At 33.6% G+C, this 12,945-nt stretch overlaps 1 protein-coding gene across 1 annotated transcript in view; it reads left to right on the forward strand.

Moving 5' to 3' along the window:
• LOC102697959 (collagen alpha-2(V) chain) overlaps window positions 1-12,945 on the forward strand; it is a 68,714-nt gene that overhangs the window by 24,644 nt on the left and 31,125 nt on the right. The window contains exons 2-7 of the mRNA XM_015358944.2: window positions 4,382-4,600; window positions 5,271-5,287; window positions 5,706-5,738; window positions 5,860-5,892; window positions 6,294-6,347; window positions 11,556-11,657. Coding sequence (XP_015214430.1) covers window positions 4,382-4,600; window positions 5,271-5,287; window positions 5,706-5,738; window positions 5,860-5,892; window positions 6,294-6,347; window positions 11,556-11,657 — 458 coding nt within the window. The remainder of the gene's footprint in view (window positions 1-4,381; window positions 4,601-5,270; window positions 5,288-5,705; window positions 5,739-5,859; window positions 5,893-6,293; window positions 6,348-11,555; window positions 11,658-12,945) is intronic.

Here is a 12,945-nt window from a genome sequence, read left to right on the forward strand (position 1 = left end):
ACTTTGAAATTACTGTTAACCATATTTTTTTTTGGAATGTCGAATCCAAATGTTCAATAATATCAAATTGCAATTTTTAATAAACGTGCTGTAGCTGCCTAAACAGTTAAATCAAAATATGTCTATTTATATATTCTTTATTAACAAAGCTGTAATAAACCAAAAAATAGAGAGAAATTGCTAAACTGGTTCTGGTTTCACTCTGTTCTGTAGGAATCGGTTTAATGCTGATACATAAGAATTATATTGATTATCTAATATGCACTTGGATTATAAAATTATATAAACCCAGTAGTTCACTATGTAAAATGAAATTCTTGCATATTATACTCTGTTTTCACTGTGCCAGTGGGATTCAGAAGTCCTCTGTACTGACAAATGAATAGTACTCACACAGGAGGTTTAAATAGTTTCACTGTCAAGCATAATGTTAACACCTGAGTATACTTCTTTCGTTGCACTTTCATATTTTTTAATGTAAACCTTTGTCTAATCCTGCACGACTAATTCTGGGTAATTTATGTTAATGCTTTCAATAAGGATTCAAATGTCACATTGCATTTTAATACTCATGCAAAAGATTTGGAGCATCTTTTTATACAATATGATCACAGAAAGCCGGGTGTGAGTGGGTTAGAAGTTAAGGCAAGGTAGTATTGCTGCTGGTAACAGTGTTTAGAATGACATTGCTGAAATGTTAAAAGCAGAGGGATTAAAGAGTTTCAAAGAGTCAAAGACTGTGTCATATAATTTTTTTTTATTATTTTGGTGTTTTAGTTTTCTTGTGGTAATTTTTTCCCCAGTCCTGTAAATATTAGATACCATTAGTTAAGCCAGCATTATGAAAGAGAAACATTTCTAATTCCATTATGTTCATTTATGACCAGAGATTTGCAGTATTGTGCAAATCTCTTAGAGCAATGTTAAACTTTAAGCTATAAAGTAGTTGAAGATTCAGGTTATTCTATACAAAAATGATTGCGATAACACATTTTTTAAAGTTTCTGTCTTCAGTTTAGAAAAGTCAGTATTTCTATTAATTTCTATTAATCTATTTACTTATCCAGATTTTGTATTGAAAAACTTTGCCGTACTATGCCATCAGATTTTAATTCAGAAGAGAGGGTTAACATAACCATTTGCAGAATGTCCTGACCACTATGATCTTATTAGCCTAACATGAACAGTTATTTAGTTTTTTAGGCTTATGTGTGCCACCTTGTGGTCATAAAATAAATAGGTGCATCTGCAGTAACTTTTGGGAGAATTTAATCTATTACAAAACATAATTAATTTATTATAATAATTGCATAATAAAACATAAAAATAGTGATTTAAAAAGTAGTACAGATTATGATGACCCTATACATAAAATATAACATCAAAAACATAATTACAATTCTAACATGTCCTGACAGAAACAAATGGAATTTATGTAAACTAAATTAATTGAGAACTTTTTATAGGAGTACAGAGCTTTCATGGGCCGACTTAATGTTATAAAAGAAAGGTTTCTTTGAGCTTTGATCTATATTATGTTATATATTTGTGTTAAAAATTATTTACTACTATTTAACAGTTCTTACAAGCTGCCTATAAAAAGTATATATACTTATATAACAGAGCATTCTCCCCAAAAGAGTAATTTTAAGTGTTAAAAAATACAATAAAACTAGTCCAAAAATGGGTGTGCTTTTAATTTTCAAGTCGTTGCTGTTTTTTTTTTAAATCTGTTTTTATAGGCAGCTATGTTTTAATAAGAATCAGGAATTAGACTGAATTACTAAATTACCATTTTGGCTCAAGCAGGAATTGCACAAACATTTGGATATATAGCCTTTGGTAGAGGGATGACTTAACATGCATTATATTTTACCTTTATTCATCAGCTTCTTTTTTTTGCGTTTTTTGAAGTAAGTCAAATAAGACTCAAACAGTAAACATATAATGTTATAAGTCACATATCCTTCATTAAAATTCACTTAAAATATTAACTTGTATTTTCAACATGACTAAACACTTTGTCTTATTAAAACCAATACATATCACTTACAAGATTTTAAACATGTATAAAGTTCTATATTTACATACTTCAGGAATGATGCACGAAAGGCATTCAATCCAAATGTGATCATTCCCCTTTTTATGAAAGCAAAATTGTCCCTTTTTAGGCCACAAAAACGTGAGGGAAAATGTCCAAAATTAAACTTGAACACTATCCTATAAACCACCCTTTGATTTTCAAAGAGTTGGCTTTGAACTCATACCTATGTACAATATTAAAACTCTTTCCAAGTGTATCTAATGGGTGAGGTTTGTAAGCATTTTCTGTTTTTCATTGTTTTAAAAAATATTCACAGACTTGTCTGTGTTCAATTATATACTGTGCTTGTAGTAAAATTACTTGGCAAATGCAATCAGTTCTGTACTGTATATCTCTAACCAGGAAAGGCCTTAATAGTTGGTGGCATTTCCATAACAAATCATATCAAATCTAATTAGAAGGTATCCAAGCATTACAAATTGGAATATGAAAGATCAGATGATGTGATCCTTCTCACAAGGGCTTTTTCTCATACTCCCATAACTCATTTTATAACCTGCATTTCTCTCTAGTGTCTGGTCAGCTCCCCACTCTTAAATGACATCTAAGAAGAAAAACAAATAACTTACTGGAGGGTAAGCATTTTTAAATGGCTTCCTTTAAAAAAGGAAGAGCCGACACCAATGGTCTTGCAAGTACTTGCAGCCTAGAGTAACTCTATCTTGTGGCATAGTAGTATAAATGCTGAGTGGAGCTCTAGAAATCTTTCAGTGAGAGAATGCAAGATATCAACATATTGCTGTGCTCTCTCAGATAGTCTCAGATAGGATTTCACCTCCCAGGGCAATGAAAAAGTCTATTGCATATTTCCTTTGTCAATACATTGAAAGCAGAGCAGCATCAATCACTGCCTTGAAATGGCTCCTGGGTCTGTGGTCTCTCCTTTTCCTAATTTGCTTTAATTGAAATTGACAGATGTAACTGTGTTTATTCTAGTTCTCTTACTGCATCTGATAAACACAACACATGGATCTTCAAGCTCCCTCGATTAACAGGCCTCATTACTAGGTGCCCATAATTCCCTTCTAGAAAACATTTATGATGAAAAACCTTAGATTCTTTACTGAAGCACCCAAGTGCAGAGTGTCTTCTGAAGTTAGGGCCAGAGTCCATCAAATTTGAGGGTATCATATGTAACTGAAATGCTATCATTTCAGCTCCAAGCAGAAATGGAGAACTTTCTGTCTTGCCTGCCCCTTTAACTGGTGGACCCTTTAACTGATCCAGTTTGGCCACAGGCACTCCTTTGTCTTCATTAATCACCATTTGCACCCCTGACACAGCACCAGCCAATTTGTTGTTTCTCTTTCTCACTCCTTATTCACTTATTCCCTGACACTGCACACCTGTCTGCTGATGGTACATATTCAGAAAATGTAGAACTCCAGTTGTGCCATCTAGACTGTCTTCAGTCCTAGCTGTGGGGAGACGATATGTGGAGAATATGGGCAATGTCATAATCCTAGTGCTAACGCCTCCTATATCAGCTCTGGTACAGCTGCCAGCCCTATTCTTCTGCAGTGCACTTCAATCCCATTGAGTCTGGCGTAAGAACTGCCATGCCCTAGGAATTTACGATTCTGTTCCACCCTCATCTTCGGGCATGTTGGAATCTCTATGTACCGCGCCTTCACATTTATCAGTCTGTTGGTAAATGACAGACCCCTCCCAGATACTGTACAGCTTTAGCTATATTTTCCAAATCACCGTCACTCACTGAATCCCACAGCCCTGTAAGCCAGCTCAATCCATTACTATTGCACACTCACTTCAGAGATCTCACTCTCCTTTTTCTCATGCTGGAGCTTCCTGCCTTCCTGGCTTCTCTTCTTAACCTTCCAATTAGTCCTGTGGTGTGGCAAGTTCCACTCAGAGCCCATCCTATGTGTTCCTTCCCTCATGTGAAATCTCTGAATGCCAATTATTCTGAATGGTAATGTTGTCAATTAGCCCATGTTTGATTCATTTTACACTAATCAAAATAATGTGTATGTTTCTGTAGGACTGTACATGTTAGGGTGTGTCTTACTGTGGTGTGTTACTGGTCAGATTCCTACGTACTGCAAATATTTAAAGATAAGAAACAGTGAAACAGTGATGCTACTGTACATACATTTTTTTAAATAATGATGATTTATGATGTTCTTGTTGGAATAATGAAAGATGTGTATTGGATTAATAGAGAATGTACATTGAAAAGGAATATAAAATGTGAGCAAAAAAAAGACAACACAAATACACATTTTATTCTGATGGTTGTCTTTTGTTTATTTCCAGGAGATGATTTAAGCTGCACAGAGAATGGTCAGGTTTACACAAACAGAGATATTTGGAAGCCAGGGCCATGTCGGATCTGCGTCTGTGACAGCGGAGCAATTCTCTGTGATGAAATCCAATGCGATGAGATAACAAACTGTGAAAAACCTGTGATTCCGGATGGAGAGTGCTGTCCAATTTGTCAAGGAAATGACAATCCTACCACACATGGTGGAAATGGTATGTTTCAACAACAAAATAATGTATTATTAGATACAATAAATCTGTGATAGTTTGTTTCAAATCTATTGTTAATATAGAGTTGTAAAGTTCATGATATATATATAGCTTTTAAAACATTTTGCAGATAACCTTTTCACTGCATGTGTACTTTTACACCAATTTGAATTTTAAATTTAATTTCCCTTTTTCCACCTGAACATATATTTTCAATACTTACTATCTTCCAATTACTCAAATATTGAAATAACAAATGTATTCATTTTAACAATGAAATGAAAGATTATTTTATAAAACTGTTTCGATGAACATTATCTGAAAAATGTGTTGCAGTGAACAGAATAATGCTGTGGTAGTAGCCACACAGCCAGGTCTAGATTGAACTGCAGAGAATTTGCCCATATGATTTATTTCCTTTGAATTTTGTTGATTGGCAACATTTAAAATAAGATCCAATGTTTTCTACGTTAGAGGAAAAGCACAAAAAAAAGAAATACTGCATGCATTACACATCTAGATATAATTAATATTTTGTCAGAATGCTCAGAACTCAATTGTGAAAAAACTGTATCCATGTGTTTAGATGAAGACACAATCTACTAAAGAAAGGTTTATATTTTCATCATTGTGTAATCAAATACTAATACCATTGACGTATTTTTTGTCTTAGGTGGTAGAAGCTATAAGGTAAGTGAAAGAGCTAATGTTCATTTATATTACAATCTGGAATTCTACTAAAGTGCAAAAGGAGAAGACAAGGCAATAATGGTTAGAAATGGAAATGATAATATTTGTCATGATTGTTGACACACATTAAGCGTTCTGTTGAGGATATAGAGTTGACGCATTTTCTTGTTAACATCAGAAATAGTCACAGGAATTTATATGGTTTAACTCAATTAGATTTCTTTGTTATGGTGGTTATGTATTGTTTTTCAATCTCTATTCTTTTCAACACCATTTAACAATAAAGCTTAAATCTATAATTTCTATTTGAAAGTCTAATTTACTATTTTTACTATTTATATTAGACTAGTGTGATTCCAAAAGAAACAGACTTCCATAAATTGATCTTTCCTTCCTCTTTTGTTTTTAACATTTTCAGGGTCAAAAGGGTGAACCTGGAGATGTCCCATTTGTAAGTTTATGACATCATGAACATTTCAAACTTAAAAGACTATCCATATTCAAACTGTTTCTAAGGGAGACAATCATACAACAAGAATTTTACAGTGTTCTATTCTTTTTTTTATGAACAGATAACTGGTATAAGAGGTCGTCCAGGACCCATGGCAAGTATTTCTCACTGTGAACTAATGGATTTTTATGTTTTCCTACTTTTTTCATTACAATAAGTAATTTTCACAGAATTTTGTTTTGTTTTATTACATCAAAATTTTGTCTTTCAGTTTTGAGATCACTGTTTGCTCTCTCTTGTAACACTAGATGGCATTCTAGAGAACGACAGACATCTGTGTAAAGTTTTTTAATTTCAATACTTTTCTGAAAATGTAGCAACATCTCACTTATATTGTTTAATGGATTGCAAAAATGTATTGAATGTGATATTATTTGACAAATGAAAATATCCTAGTTTAAATTTCAATTTGTAATTGAATACAACTTGATATTGCTTAAGTTGTATTATGAATAACTAATATTGTTAGTTATAACTTTCTGCTTTTATTGGTAGGGACCTCCAGGTGCACAAGGGTACAGAGGAGCCCATGGTCCCAAAGGAAGGCCGGTATGTTGCCAGCTGATCATTTCTCAAAACAAACTGTTTTCCTTCCCTGAACAGGATAACATTGTCGTTCTTATTGTATATGTAAATACTAGTCAAGTAAGTGCTTCAACAATAGTTAATGGGATCACTACTGCCTCCTTTTGGTAAGAGAATGATAAGAAGAGCAATAAAAAAAGAAAAACCATCTCTGTCTTTTGAAGGTCTTTAAGAATTAGATCAGCAATAACAGTTTATTTTTACTCATAGTAGTTGATATAATTGCACCCTTAATAAAGAATCCCATTGATTTTATATCTGCATAAGTACACAGTTTTATTGTTAATATTATAGATATTGATAGTTTCACAGATTTGGAAACCTGTATTCAATTATTGGAAAATAACCCTGGCTTGAAACATAAATAGGACAATCACTTATGAAATATGCAACATTTTGAGAACTCTTTTTTATCCTTCCAGTGCAGTTGTCAAAGATATATAAGTGAAGCACTGATACTGTCATTATCCTCATTTACTAAAAATCCATGTAAAAATGTAAAAAAACTGACTGGCGAGTTCAGACAGAGATACAGTAATCTAATTTGTAAAAATCTGGAATTATTTCAAAGACTTGCAATGACAAGTACAAGAATCTCCTATTACATCATCAAACAAGAATACCTTATCATATTTTGTTCTTTTAATTTTAAAAAGATAGAAGAATTGGTATCATACCTGCATAATTTGAATGCTTTTTGGCTGATTCACAAGTATATATTTGTTGGTCCTGTGGTTGCTTTTTTCCCATTTGAGTAATTATTCTACACAGCTGTTAAAAACACTGGAGTAAAAAAAAAACTTTTAATATTTTTATTAAAATTACATTGAGTTATTCAAAGAAAAACTAACCAATTCCATATGTTCAATAACACAATATGACATCAGAATGCATTAGTGATTAAACTGAAAAACATAACTATAATGAATAACTAAAATGAAATAGGTGAATACCAATTTCCAGGTACATCCTGGGAAATTCTTGTCAAAGTAAGATTTCTTATGAACTTAAGAGATAATTTCTTGGTTGTACCTAGTAAAATATATTTTGCAATCATGTAGTATACAAATTTACTGTACATGGTTAATGTCTTATAAAGGCAGACCAAGAACTTCCCTGCATAAAAAATTTAAAACTATTCAAATGTAGAATGCCACCATCTAATTTATAAAAAATAAAATTTCAGAATTTCAGAAATTAAATGGATTTGTTATTATGTCACAATTATAATTTAAACTTCATAACTGACTTGAAATGTGTTTGAACAAAGACAGTTCTTGTGGTCCATAGTAATAGTAAAAGGTAAATTACATCCAATACATAGTAAACAATAAACTTTTATGCTATTTACAGAAATGTGGAAATTATCAAAGAAAAGAGAAAACGATATTCAAGAGGTTCACAAACAGCTTAGTAAGAAAGACTAAAAAAAGTAGTGGCAAGATGGGAATAAAGTAGTGTCAAGATGTCATCATGGAGTGATTAAAAAACAACTTAATGCAAATGAGTCTGAAAAATCAGTACAATGGGAAAATTAATTCCATTAAGACTTTAATCCTTTTATGAGCTATATACACTAATTTACAGAGCAGGACTAATTCAATAGCTTAAAATTTACGAACTGTAGCCACATGTAGTGACATTGGCTGTCAATTCATAGTGCTGTGTAAGTAGTGTGCAGAATCAGAATATGATGCATATTTCTGCCTCCAGTGCTCAGGATTCCAAACATTTCCAAAGAGAAAGATACATTTTTTTCCATTGTGCAGCCAATGGTACATGCAACTAAAAAGTACAAAGAAATGTAATAGTGAACCCTGATTCTCAGTGCAAGAACTCTTTAAATCCTCTGACCATAATAAGCAGACAAGACATTGAGTGTTGTTTTCCTGCTAATACCATACTTCTCCTCACCTGTTCTTCAACAGATTTGCATGTCTTTTCATGTGTCTTATGGAATGTCTTTTCAAAGTTTGCAGAGTTAATCTCTTCCAAGAGATTAAAAAATATCGCAATGATCTCCTGTGTGTGTGGATTCAGAAGAGAGTGAAATCCAAATTCTAACATTCATTGAACAATCTAAGGTTGATCGGTTTATTTAAAATGCTACCTTTCTTGGGTACGGGTTAGATTTTAGCAGGACAGCTGCAAATGTTAATGAAAGAAACAAGAAGACAAATCCTCAAGGTGTACAACACACAAATAAGTAAAAATGAATGTACACTTTGATATACACTTACACAGGTTCATTTACATTACTTAGAGTTTGCAATTGCAACGATCTATTCCAGATTGTTATGGTGACTGCTGGACACTTGATGTGGGAAATATAGGTAAGATGGATATAATTTCATACAAAGACCCATTGTATTTCTTCTACCATAGAGGAAAAGTCACAAATTCAAACTTAATAGAGCAAAGTGATCAATAAAGGCTGTGCCCAAGAGCAACCTCTGCAAAATGTCTGGAAATTGCTGCAAGAGGGGTGCCATCTTTCAAGGAACACAGAGCCTATAGGTGCAATAGCTACTCTACTCACAAATTCACCATTACCATGCCCAGATATCCTTGGGTAATGGAGATTAGTTTGGAACAGGTAAGTCAGAGCCCATCAGGTGTGCCATACTGGGATACGGACACTTGGAGCACACTCAAGAGGGGCTTTGCTCACCAATTTAGTTGCTACAGATATCTCCCCACCCACAGAATCAAACACATCCTCAGAAACATGTAAGAAGAATTTATCCAGGCAGTCAGAATTCCTCCTCTGATGGAAAGGGAACAGGATACCCCAGAGGAACATCAGTGCATCCCTGCAGCTGCTATTGGGCTTTCTTCTGTAATAGGAGCGGCAGAGACATCATGCAGGAAGCTCATTGATTGTAAACTCTGTACTGAAAAGTAGGACAGAATAAGTGGGAGCAAATGAAATAACAACTCAACACAGCACCTTTTCTCTCCATGTAAACAAACAAACAGAAAGGAAGAAATAAAAGGACAAGGAGAGCAGAGCAAGAAGCACCAACAATAAAGAAAGCGGGAAGATGCTCTTTGGAAGGAAAATAGAATAGGGAAGAAAGAGACTTTTCTTTTCTTTTTTGTTTTTAAAAAAGGGAAATGGTGCCAAAAGACCTGGGGCAATAGACAAAGGAAGAGAAGATAATAGACAACGGGAGAAGTTCCAAACTGAAGTTTAGAAAAATTGTATTTAAATTGGAAGTGATTTATCAGGCAAAACACACATTACCCATTTGTTCTTTCCTAGTAGTAAAGGAAATAATGTATGACCACCACACTTAAACATCTGCCTTATGAGTATCTGTAGTATATTACAGAAGAAAAATAGTTATATTTTCAGAGAAGCAAAGGTATTACTGAATTATGGGATTACAATGAAGAAGAATGAACAATATTATTCTCTTTCCCAGCCTCCCTATTTCCAAACAGGCCCACTGTTCCTAAAGAGTACTCTTTATTTAATAACCACATGAAATATATTGGTTTTCTCTTATCATTGTACATTAAGTTATCAACAACTCTACAATGTAATTTTTAGGCTCACCAAATATGACCCTATTTTGAATATTCTGATAAGATGGTGATACATTTTCCAAACTTATTTGCATTATCTTTACCTTAAATGTTTTTACTCCTTTCTCTATCTTTAGGAATAATGAAATAACAGTTGTTGTCAAGAACTAAGTAGTACAATCCCTTCTTTGTTACTTACAGAACATAACAACCAGTAATGCGTTACCCTTTGGTTTCCTCATAGTCATATGATGACTTCATGCATTCCCCAACACAATGATTAATTTTTATGTTAACTTTTAATAAACATAATTGAAACCATGTGCATTAACACTTTGAATGAACAGTTACTATTCACCAAAAAGCATTTTAGGTTTTCTAGAGGAGATCAAAATGTATTTAATTATCAATGTTTTACATTAAAATAATGCAGCAAAATGAAAACTTTAAGCTGGTGTCAATAACACACATAATCTCATTAAAAAAAACAGTTATAAATTCATTTTCCCACTGTTGTTCTCCCACGCCACAACTGAAATGTTGCCCTTTACCAATAAATGTCCTAGAATCAGTAGTATAAGGGTATGTTTATCTGATGAAGACTTTTAAAAGCACATGGACTTATCCTAACATATAGGCCTTACGTACTGTCATAATTATTTCTCTACAAACAGGCCATAACTATGTGAATTTTTGTAGCTAGTAAAGTGTTAATTGATTCCATGAAACACAAAAAAGGTTTTCTTTGCCAAGAAAAGATTAAAAGAACACACATCCATAAATCACAGAAGTGCTATCCAGAGAAAATATAAAAAGTAGACACACTCTTTATTCCCCAAAATAAATTTGATGTGGGCAGCATGGTGATGCTATGGTTAGCATTGCTGCCTTACAGTGCTGGAGCCCTAGGTTCAATTGGGTTTGCTCTGGGTGCCCCAGTTTCCTTCCACAGTCCAAAGAAATGCTAGAAACTTAATTGGCTTCTTGGAAAAGTGGCTGTGGTGTAAGCATGCACCTTGTGATGGAAAGTATACTCCTCTCCAGGGTGTATCCTGCTTCACGCCTGTTGGTTGCTGGTATAGACTCCAGCTACCCCATGACCCTGTTTTTGACAAAGCTCTTAGAAAATGGATGGATGGAACTGTCAATGTTTTGGCACAAAGGCCTTCACAACGACAAATGCATCTGATCATGTATTGTACAGTGTAGTAAAAAATCTTAAAGGGGCATACTTACTTTTCCACCACATTGTATAAACTGTAGTGGATCTTGTGTTAAACAAATATGTTTGTCCTGTTGAAGGTGAATGAGTGCTGAAACATTGACAGTTGTTTATTGAAATGTATTTGAAGTATAGAGTGGACATCCAGTGGACTCATATTTTATATAGTTTTACTTTACTGACAGAAACTTTATGAATTGTAGTTTATTTTTTTTGCTGTGTGCAAAACAACAAAAATGCTGACATGGGAAAGAAAATAAACAATGAATACTAGATTAGATACTATCACTAACAGCCTTGGCCTTCCTATATTTCTAAGTAAGTAGCTGATTTCACCAGTTGCCCAAAATATTACTGTTTTTGACAGAAAATCATACTACTGTATATGAAACAGAACTGATAGAGGAACTTCCTTTTAGGGTCCCAGAGGTCCACCTGGTTTTGACGGAGAGCCAGGAGTCCCTGGACAACCTGGTGAGCCTGGTCCCCCCGGTCATCCCACACATCCTGGCCTGGACAGCGTAAGTACTCCTGTACACTGAAAAAAATACAAAATTTCTCCTTCGTGTTTTACTTTAATATGGCTGCACATGCACTGCTATCCCTGTGTATTGGGAGAGCAAAGTTACAAAGTCAAAATCTTGTTTATAGTTAGTTTAATTGATCATAAAATTAATGTAAGTGTAATCACAAAATAACATACATTATATGATCATGAGAACGAAAAGGTACTTCAAGTAAAGAGGTTTCAAGTAACCACAGTATTGGGAAATATTCACTTTAATACATTTCTGAGTTCTTAAAAGTTAGTATTGGGTTCCATATCACTTTGAAACAATAAGTGTACGAAGCCTGGCCCATTAAGCTTGCCTAATTCTTTGTGTAAACATTTGGGATGTGTTACCAAGCCTTTTGTTGCAGAATTTTTGAGTTATTGCCTATATTCATGAGGTGTTCTGACACTTTTTCTTCAATCTCTAAAATGAATGAATGCTCAATCAGATTCACATAAAGGGATTTACTTTTATCCTGGGTTATTGTCATGCTGAACATTAAAATGCCACCCAATAAATATGCAAGTATTTTCTGCTACGTAAAGACAGTGTTTCTTCAGAATTAATTTTCTGTCATCATCATTAGTTACTTTATCAATAAAAATGAATGAGTTATTTCCAGAGACTGCTATGAATGCTCAGGCCATGATATTACCCCCACTATGCTTCACAGATTAGGGGGTGTTCTTTGGACCATCTGCAATATTTTTTCTCTACATTTTAAAATACTTATCACATTGGTAAAGGTTTATCATGGTTTCAACTGTCCAAAAAACTTTGTTCCCAAACTCTACAGGCTCAGATTTGTGGATCCGAGCCAATTCTAATATTACTTTCTCATTCTTGGATTCTGTTGAGAGGTTTACATCTGGCAATGTAGCCTTTATAATTATTCTAAATGTAAATTTTAATAATTAACATGTTATCGATTTCACTGACAGTCGTTTTAGGGTTTACCTTCACAGTATATTGAATATTGTTGGTCTTTAACTGCAGATGTTTTTCTTAGCAGATCCAGTTTTGGCTAATGGGTAATTGTAACTGTTATTGCCTTCTTCTTCAGTACTCTATATTATGAAATGTGTTTCATTATGACTTTCAAACATAGATTATAAGATGTTTATAGTGTAGGCTACTTTTCCATTTTAATTTATGTTATGTTTTTTTTCTTTTCTCTTTACTTCACTTTAATTACAGAAGCCTATTGGTTTAACAGTGTGCCACTGTCCTCATATTAGTACAAAAACGAATGACT

The sequence above is a fragment of the Lepisosteus oculatus genome, chromosome 12, assembly GCF_040954835.1.
Source record: "Lepisosteus oculatus isolate fLepOcu1 chromosome 12, fLepOcu1.hap2, whole genome shotgun sequence".
Classification (NCBI taxonomy): Eukaryota; Metazoa; Chordata; class Actinopteri; order Semionotiformes; family Lepisosteidae; genus Lepisosteus; species Lepisosteus oculatus.